A 10,005-nucleotide genomic window follows, 5' to 3' on the forward strand; every position below is an offset into this window, starting at 1 on the left:
TCCAGCTGGTTGGCTTGATTGGAGGTGTCGAAGAGTGAGACCAAAACAAGCTGGGAATCGCTGTCATTATAGATCCAATGAGCCATTCCGGCCGGATGCGACATTGGCAGAAGAGAGAGAGAGAGAGCGGCAGAGAGACGGGGAGAGCGTTGCGATGTCGGCAATGAGCCCCGAGCGAATAGCAGAGACGAGAGAGAGAGAGAGAGAGAGAGAGAGAGAGAGAGAGAGAGAGAGAGAGAGAGAGAGAGAGAGAGAGAGAGAGAGAGAGAGAGAGAGAGAGAGAGAGAGAGAGAGAGAGAGAGAGAGAGAGAGAGAGAGAGAGAGAGAGAGAGAGAGAGAGAGAGAGAGAGAGAGAGAGAGAGAGAGAGAGAGAGAGAGAGAGAGAGAGAGAGAGAGCGTCGAGCGGGTTCAAGCGTCCAGCGGGAGGAAGAAGAAGGGGCGGCGACACGGCACTGAATAAGAAGAAAATGGAAGAAGAAGAGAAGGGCGGAGCGGCGCTGAAGGAAAAACCGAAAAAGAAAAGAAGTTAAGGTTTTGTGTTTTCGGCTAAAATAGAGATAATCCCAATCCCCATTTTTTTTTTTAAAAAAAAAAGAAAAAAGAAATTAATCGTGTTTGGTGGGTCACCCGCCAGACCGAGTTAAACGGGTCGACCCGTTTATGACCTAAAACCGTTTATGGTAGATCCAAACTCGCTAATTTTGTGTCGTGTTCGTGTCAGGTTGTCGGATCATGTCAAAATTGCTAGCCCTATGCTCTCCAAGGGATCTCATCCTCTCCTCCTCCCTTCCCTTTTCCTCATCACCATTCTCTGTCCCTTTTTCTCTCAAAAACTCAGCGTCCGGCCTTCTTCTGCCACTGGTCCGCCTCTCCCTACCACGGTGTCATTCCCAGGCCTTGCCCCACCTTCTCCCGCTGTGCTGGTCAAGGATCTACAGCAGATTCAGATTCGGCTTTTTCCAAGCTTGATTTGCACTTACTATTTATCCCCTCCATCAACACGCCACTTCACCGTGTTCCTCGGCTCCTCGGCTCTCCGCATGTGCCCTCCCCGCTGCCTTGCAACCATCATGCGTCGTCGCATGGATCTCACGCACCGGTTTGTATTCTGCTACTGCCTTCCTGCCACTTCCCCCTCTACTGTAGTTTCTGTTCTTTGGCTTTTTTTTTTTTGTTATTTCCTTTGCGTTTATGTTGTAGTTAGTTTTTTTGGTGGGTTTCAGTCTCCCTATGCTTACTTGGTTTGTTTCAGTTGATGAGACTTTTTTGTGGTGTTTTCCGTTCACCTGATTAGTGCTTCCCCCAGTGTTTTGGCTTCTCTCAATACCTTATTCGCTACTGTGGTTCTCACTTCGATGGGGTCTGTTGCAGTGGTTATACCACCTTAACTAGGAGCCAATTTTCTTGGATTTTGTTATAAGAATTCATAAGGCCATGTCAATTATTTGACAAATTCACTTTTAACTTTTGTTGACCTGCATCGAGTAGGTTGAATCGGGGTTTATTGTTGGGTTGCCTAACCATTTTTCTGTAATTTTCGTCCCTTCCCCCATTCCTTGTTTGTAATCTTAGAAAATGCATCTTTTTTCTACCATCCAATCATTTGATTAATTATCCATTATTATTTACGTTTTCTGAAATTCATATTACTTACCATGTTTAATGTATGAATTAAGATATTTTTTATGCAGGGAACGTATGGACTTTAATACCAAATAATTTAGATATTATAGAAAAAATGATAAACAATCTTTAATTCTTTGCTTCGCACATGAATACTGGAACAAAATCTTTCTTTAAATCTATTGATTCACTTATAATAAAAAAAAAAAAATAAAGGCATCTATAACAATAAGACCAATTCAAAAGAATATCTAAAAGTTAGAACTTAGAAGAACAAGAGAGAAACCTTTTTCTATAAATTTTATTAACCAAAACTACAACTCCAAATTCTAATGGAATTAAATAAGGATTAAGGACTCCTAACTTAAATGAATTTCTAATTCTTAATTCTTAATTCTTAATAGGCAAAAATTCTTAATTATTAAAAAAAAAGATTATTAATCCCTAATAAGGATTCCTAAAAATAAGGACTTTTAAAAACAAAAATACCTTAAAAGAAAAGAAAGACAAAATTTTCCTAATGTTTTGTTTATATATTTGCTTTTTTTTTTTTTTTTTTTTTTTTTTTTTTAAAAAAAAATTTATATTTAGGTTCCCAAGAAAAATAAATTGATGAACAACGCAAAACATAAAATACTCTTAAAAAATAAAAAATAATTTTTACTTTCATATCACATCATATTCAAAACACTTTTTTTAAATAAAATAAAATAAAAACTCTCATTATTTCAGTTTAAGGAAGTTCTTAAGTTTTTCTTTCCTGTGAGAATATATACACAGAAATTCTCTTCAAGATTGCTATTCTTTAGTTTGTTTCGGGGTGTGTTTGACATTGCAATTTCGTAGACAATAAGTGCGATTTTAAACCGAATCGCAGAATATAAATTGTTTAAGAATTGCGTTTTTCATTATTGCGATTTGAAAATGAAGAAAATCTGTCTTTTCAAATTCCAGACAAGATGATAATTTTTTGAAAACACAAAGTTGGAAAGGTTAATTTGCGATATTAAATGCTAAACTGCAGTTTTGCCGACCGCTTCACTGTGTTTTTAAAAATTATCTTTTCAAATCGCAACCTTGATTTCAAAAACAAATATGATTCTATTTTTGCTTTTTTAAAAAACAAATCATATTTTATTCAACTTTTTTTAAAAAAATTATATTATATTAAACTTTTTATAAACAAATCATATTTTATTCAAATTTTTCTAATTTTATCTCACAAAGTCAAACTTTAAAATTCGCATACCAAATAAGAATTGAATTATGATTTCAAAAATTAAACACCCCAACATACTTGTATTTTCAATTCATTTTAATAATTATAATTTAATTAAGAAAAATAATAAAATTTTGAGAGGCCCATCCTAACCGTACAGAATATGCTAACCGAACCGTACAGAATCTCAATTTTCTACTCCAAAAAAAAAAAAAAAAAAAAAAAAAAGAAGAAAAAAAGTAAGAGAAGCACACATGTCTGATCTCTCGCATTGGGCACTCAAACCCCACAAAAAAAGCTCTCTCTCTCTCTCTCTCTCTCTCTCCCTCCCTCAGACCCTCTCTCTGTCTCTGTCTCTGTCTCTGTCTTTGTTCTATCCAAATCTTCCTCAATCTCTCTTTTGTACAAAAATTCTATTTTCGATTTTTTATTTTAGTTTGTTTATATGCGATCAATTTTTGACCTCATATAATCGTTATATATTAAAAACAAATTTCATTCAGTATTTACCATTCTCGTCCTTCTATACACACAGAGACACAAGAATCGATTTGGGGGTCTTTTGATTTATTTTGGTTTTTTTAGGGTTAGGGTTAGGGTTCTCGCTTTCGCTTCTTGACCGATCGGATTATTATGGGTGCGGAGGGTGATTCCAGCCAGCCGAGATTGAGTGGCGGGGGAGAAGAAGAGCAACAAGTGGTGGTGATCAATATCCGCTGCTCCAACGGTTCGAAGTTTACGGTACGGACGAGCCTCGTGTCCCCGGTTAGCGCATTCAAAGCGGTTCTTGCTCAGAATTGCGATGTCCCAGCTGATCAGCAGAGATTGATTTACAAAGGTCGTATCTTGAAAGACGACCAGACCCTAGAAAGCTATGGTACGTATATCAATTCCTCGCTATGCCTGTGGAATTTCTTTTCTAAAAGATGAAATTATTAATTGGATTTGGTTTAATTAGAGTGTTTCTCTACCCTTTGTGCCTGGTATTTATGCTGAATCTATGAGCTTAATTTATCTTCGTGTGTAATTTTAATTTTTTTTTTTTTTAGTATTGGGTACATTCAATTATTTTATAGTTCACTGACAATTGGATAATAGTTAGTTTGTACTTTTAGTGTGCTGGGTTATCTGTTGAATGTCTGTATTGGTAGGAAAGTGGGTTTGTGGAGATTTTGAGTTGCTAACGCTTGCGTTCTTTGTTTCGCGTTAAATTTTGTAAATGAGTTTTGTGGAGCTGCTAGAGGTTTTGAAGTTATTGAACTGTGGCTTTATATAGATGCATTCAATTATAGTTTGCCATAACGAAGGGTACCAGGTTACCCAGCATGTATTGATGCTTTTAGAGCACTCCCAATGGCTTAGCCATTTCCCCTTTTGAGCAAAAATGGCTAATAAAAAGGCTACAAAACGCATCTATCAGCTTATGTAAACCAAAAAGTAAAACCCGTTCATGAACAGTGTCACACATCATTATTAAATTTTCTCTCCTTTCTCGTTGATGAACGCAGCAATCTTTCTCTCATTCACTACCACTCTCTCTCTCCCAGCAATCACCTGACTCTCTCATACACTCCTTTCTCATTCATGAACGCAGCAATCGCCCAACTGACAGCAATCTCTCTCCCACCAATTGCCCAACTCTCTCATTTGGGGATGTGAATACAGGGTTGGGCAATTTATAGACAGATAGAGTAAAACTCCGTTTTAGGTTTGGAGAGCCATGAGGGACGTGAGTCTGGAGGGCTCTGATATCATATAAAGTTAAAGAGTGCAAGGTGTTGGATGGAATGTTTCTCTTGTGCCTTTGAATGAGAGTTGTGGTTTCTATTTATTCAATTTGTGTACAACTGATTTTCGAACTCGAATTTCAGATTACAATAGGATGAGATAAAGTTTTATCTACAAATGTTAATTTGACTTGGCTTGAACTTCATCTTCACGTGGAGCCTCATCTAGTGGTTTGATTTGTTGCGTAGCAGAATCTTTTGAAGTTTGAATTCCATCATCTGATCGTATAGTCTGTTTCTTATGTGGGTTCTTTAATTGGGGGATTCTTGTTGTTTTGGTTGTGTAGGTTGATTTGGTTTTGACGATTCATTTGGTGTTTTGCTGCTGGCAGATGGGGTTTCATTTGGTGGAGATGAATTTTTAATAAAAATGAATTAAAAAAATTCTAAAAACGATTATTTTCATAAAATAGAGAAGTTTAGATGAGCTGGTCTTGAAAAGTGGTTAGCTAAACTAGAAAAGTGGGGTTTGGTTAGCCATTTTGCATAGAAATGTAGATAGGCCATTGGGGATGCTCTAAGCCAATATGTTTTTTTTTTTTTTTTTTTTTGATAAGGAGCCAATATGTATATTCGTGATTTAGTTTGTAGTTTGGGTTTGTTGCTTTGTTATATTTTGACCGGATGACTGATAGTCACTGGTGTTTGCGCTGTACATTTTGTACTTCCTTAAATAATTTCTTTCTTTTTCTTTTTTTGCCTTGTGTGGGTGAGTTGCATGGTCAAATGAATTGGTTTTCCTTGGTAATTTATTTGAGCCTTATTTGCAGTAGCTTGTATATAGGAAATCAATAGAAGAGTTCACTATATGCTTTATAAGGGTCATTTTTCCCTGAGGTTCATCTTTTATTTATTTTTTATCTTATTTTTTGTACTTTTCTTTTGTTGAAGGTTTGCAGGCAGAACACACTGTTCACATGGTTCGTGGGTTTGCTTCAGCTGCTTCAACGCCTGCTGCTGCAAATGCTAATGCTACTGCTGCTGCTAATACTGGAAGCCCCAACAATGCACCAGGTGTTACACGGGGTGTTGGTTCAAATGAAGGCGGGGGCTTGGGAAATGCTGGTCTTGCTGCATCTTTATTTCCTGGACTTGGTCTCAGTGCGCTAGGCAGTGGAGAGGCATCTGGTTTATTTGGAGCTGGATTGCCGGAATTTGAACAAGTCCAGCAACAACTGACTGAGAACCCAAACATGATGAGGGAAATAATGAACATGCCCGCCATTCAGGGCCTAATGAACAACCCTGACTTAATGCGAAGCTTGATTATGAGCAATCCTCAGATGCGTGAGATCATTGACCGGAATCCAGAGCTTGCTCACGTACTTAATGACCCTGGCATTCTCCGACAGACAATAGAAGCTGCGAGGAACCCTGAGCTCATGCGTGAGATGATGCGAAACACTGACAGGGCAATGAGTAACATTGAATCTTCCCCTGAGGGGTTTAACATGCTCAGACGTATGTATGAAAATGTTCAGGAACCGTTTCTGAATGCTACAACGATGGGTGGAAACACTGGAAATGATTTGGGTTCAAACCCGTTTGCAGCACTTTTGTCAAACCAAGGTGCGACCCAAGTCAGGGATGGTTCTAATAACCCTTCAACTACTGGTTCTGAAACAACTCCAGGGCTTAGTTCTCCAAATACAAACCCACTCCCAAATCCTTGGAGCAATACAGTTGGTAAGCTTTGCTCTTCTGTGCTCTTTCACAGCTTTAATGTTCCAGCTCTGGCATTCATATCTACTTAAAGTAGTATTATAGAAAAGAAAATCAACACACACAGGAGAGGTCTTTTGTTAATTGTTGCAAAGAGGAACTATAGCTTTGCAGTCAGACACATGGTTCTGATGCACCAAACAACTTTGGTTCTGCAAACTTAATTAATGGATCTGGAATGTCAATACCAATCTATTACTTGCCAATGCCACTCTATGTAGTTGTTTAAAGGGCCCCTGCACTCTTAACTATGTGGTACGTGTTTCTTCTTGCACAAATCTCAAGTGTTATGTTATTGGATCTATCCACTATTCTTTTCACACTCAGTTATAATATTGCAAGATCATTATATGACCTGAATAACTCTCATGCCTTACTTGAGTGTTAGTGTAGCTGGGATTAAGCTGGATAATTGGGCAGACGAGAATATCTTATCCCAGCAGAAAATCGTTGCTTTGTGGAACTATTTTTCGAAATAGTTTGGGGTGGTTATTAGAATTTGTTAATTGTGAATGTCACTAGCCATATTTCTCTTATGTATTAATGTACAAAATGTCAGGTGGTACTCAGACAACAACTGCAAGGCCAAATCCTGCTGGGGATACAAGGGCCCCTGGAATTGGTGGCCGTGGAGGGCTTGGTCTCCCGGATATGGAAAACATGTTTAATGGCATCTCAGATGCTTCTCTAATGAATCAGTTTTTGCAAAATCCAGCTGTATCACAGATGATGCAAAGCCTGCTCTCCAACCCCCAATCTATGAGTCAGGTACTACAACTAGGAAGATTACTTGAGCTGATATAATATCTTATGTTTTGAGAGATGGGCACTTTCATGTATTGAATAGTTTTTTTTTTTTTTTTTTTACTATTAGATTCTTAACCTCAACCCGCAACTGCGTGGCATGGTTGATACGAATCCTCAATTGAGAGAAATGATGCAAAATCCAGATCTTCTACGTCAGTTAACTAACCCCGAGACGATGCAGGTACACCTTTGCGCACATGGTCTCAATCTCTGTGTGTGTGTGTGTGTCTTTCTCTCCGTATATATATGTAGAATCAGTAAAATTATATGCATGAGTGTGGTTGTTTGTATGTGATATATTGATTGAACTAGTTGATGAAATTTAATATAGAGATTGAGTTTTAATTCTTGGTCACTGTGGCAACAATCTTACATCTTAGGTTATCATGCTTGCTATATTTTCACCATGAAGTTGAATTGTGATTTACCCATCTTGACCTTTCTTTTGCTCCTTTCCGTGCTTCCTCTTGCAGCAAATGCTAGCTTTACAGCAGTCACTTATGTCTCGGCTTAATCAACGGCAATCAACCCAGTAAGTGAGGACGTATCTGTCACTGTTACTTGATTGGTGCTGTTAGTTTTTTTTCTGCAAGGTTGTGATGGGTTCATGTAGGTTTTGCTCCCTTCAATTACCTGATGACTTTTCATGATTGTTCTCCAGATGATTGGTCAGCCATTGCTAGAAATTCAGTGAATTACTTTATGTGGAAACTGATTTCTGTCCCTCTGGATGTTATAAGCATTTAAATGAGTATCATGAACCCTTTTCAGAAATACAAAACAAACAATTTTCTCAAAACAAAACACAACACAGTTTTTATAGAACTTTTCCGCACCTTAAAAGAATATTTGAGAAAATAGGTGCTTGTTTTTTTAAGGTGTAGAGCTGGCTTATAACTTAAAAAGAGGTTCGGGGTGGCCGCACAATTTATTTATTTATTTTTATTTTTTTCATGTTGTAAGTCACCTCCATATCTGCTTGTGTTTTCTCAAAATAACATGTTTAGTATTTGTTTCTTGGGCAAAGTACACATATCCCCTTCAAACTAAGATCCAATTTGCAATGTCTCCCCAAACTAAAGATTGCATCAATGTCTTGTCCAAACAACCAAAAATTTGCAATGTACCCCTTTGTCCCACAAAAAGACCAAAATGACCATAATTATTTTTTCAATAAGACAGAAATAGTCCTTTACCAGCCCCAGCCCCCTCCCCCCTTTTTAAAATTTTTAGTTTGTTGTTTTTCCTTGTTTCTTTGAAAACACAACAATTTTCAGACAATTTTCATAAGTGGACCCTACAAAAACCATTTTTTCAAAAGTAGGCCCCTCCAAAAACACTTCTCAACTTTATATGACATAAAAAACCTTTTCAAATCACAACACAAAAAACACTTAAACAGACATGACCATTGTCTTGATACTTGTTATAAAAGATAATTATTCTTGGGCTCTGATAAATGGCCTCTTCTTTAGCTTAGTTATATATTGACTATAGTGCCGCTAGTCTACTCATATCCCCGCGGACTGATTCAATTTCTCTGTGGCTTGCCAAACACACCATTGTTTTGGATACTTGTTGACTTGTTGTTAAAGATCATTATCCTTGGATTTTGATTAATGGCCACTTCTTTATCTGAATTATAATTATAGTTCTACTACTCTATTCTCATCTCATTGGATTGATTCAATTTTTCTGTGGCTGTCAAGATTCCGCATGTAAAATTTACCTTATGGCTTTACAAACTGTGCTCTTCGTAGAGGTTTCTTTGCATGATGTTGACCAGCATTTAAGAATTCATGTTGTTGCGCTCGTACGAATTATTTACTTGCTCTCTTGCAGGGATCGAGCTCAGACTGGTGGGACTCCAGGTAATTCAGAAGACAAGGATTTGGAATTTATGTTTTATTAATAATTATTCTTTTTCATTTTTTTTCTATCCCAATAAGTTTCAATTGATTTATGTTCTTGCATCTATAACAGGAACGCCTAATAATGCTGCACTGGAGCTGATGATGAACATGTTTGGTGGTCTTGGAGCTGGCAGCCTGAGTGTTCCAAATAATAATAACCCCGATGGTTAGAATTATTGAATTGATTTCATTTGTAGGTAATCTAGCCTGTTAGGCTGCCACTGAAAAATTGTGTTTTGGTTCTGTAGTGGCCCCAGAAGAACTGTATGCAACCCAACTTTCACAGCTCCAAGAAATGGGTTTCTTTGATACTCAGGAGAACATCAGGGCACTGCGTGCTACGGCTGGGAATGTCCATGCTGCGGTAGAGCGACTTTTAGGGAATCTGGGGCAATAATTTTTAGGTTTTACGTTTTTCATAGATACTCATTTGGACTTTTGTATGAATAGTATCTTCCAAAGGCATGCGATGTGCAGACATTCCATTTTGGGCGTGTTAATAAGCAAGGACACGCTGTGATAGAGCTGTGAGCTTGTGGATTATAAGCATATGTGCGTTACCGGATTATTTTGGTGCCTTTCTTGTCTCTCGTGTACATACACAATTTTCATTATCTTCTTATGAGACTATTCCAATCAGATCGATCTTGTTCAAATGTTGAATTTTTACATGTATCTTGGTTTGGTGATAAGATTATCACATTAGGGCATTTGAATTTAATTTTCATATTTGAAGACTTGGGAAGTTAAAAAGAGCCATATCTAAGTTTTTTTATGTTTTCTATTTTGCATTGTGTTGGTTTAAGTGTATAAACGAAATAATACTTTACAACAAAACAAATATATATATATATATATATATAACAAAAGACAACAATGTAAAAGTATTATAGGCATATACCAAAAAAAAAAAAAAAGAAAAAAAAAAAAAAAA

The 10,005-nt window shown here is 37.1% G+C and overlaps 1 protein-coding gene across 1 annotated transcript; it reads left to right on the top strand.

Annotated features, from left to right (window-relative positions):
* Window positions 1–3,101: 3,101 nt before the first annotated feature.
* Window positions 3,102–9,710, top strand: LOC133881592 (ubiquitin domain-containing protein DSK2b-like). Its single transcript, XM_062320543.1, has 8 exons — window positions 3,102–3,719; window positions 5,521–6,315; window positions 6,911–7,119; window positions 7,226–7,339; window positions 7,632–7,690; window positions 9,001–9,029; window positions 9,142–9,237; window positions 9,320–9,710. The coding sequence occupies exons 1-8, from the start codon at window positions 3,476–3,478 to the stop codon at window positions 9,466–9,468; spliced, it is 1,695 nt and encodes a 564-aa protein (XP_062176527.1). The 5' UTR covers window positions 3,102–3,475; the 3' UTR covers window positions 9,469–9,710.
* The last annotated feature ends 295 nt before the right edge of the window (window positions 9,711–10,005 follow it).

This window comes from Alnus glutinosa, chromosome 11 (genome assembly GCF_958979055.1).
Source record: "Alnus glutinosa chromosome 11, dhAlnGlut1.1, whole genome shotgun sequence".
Classification (NCBI taxonomy): domain Eukaryota; kingdom Viridiplantae; phylum Streptophyta; class Magnoliopsida; order Fagales; family Betulaceae; genus Alnus; species Alnus glutinosa.

Coding starts and splice junctions, on each gene's coding strand:
- LOC133881592 (XM_062320543.1), top strand. CDS start 3,476: ATGGGTGCGGAGGGTGATTCCAGCCAGCCGAGATTGAGTGGCGGGGGA. Junction 3,720..5,520: donor CCAGACCCTAGAAAGCTATG/GTACGTATATCA, acceptor CTTTTGTTGAAG/GTTTGCAGGCAGAACACACT. Junction 9,238..9,319: donor AAATAATAATAACCCCGATG/GTTAGAATTATT, acceptor TTGGTTCTGTAG/TGGCCCCAGAAGAACTGTAT.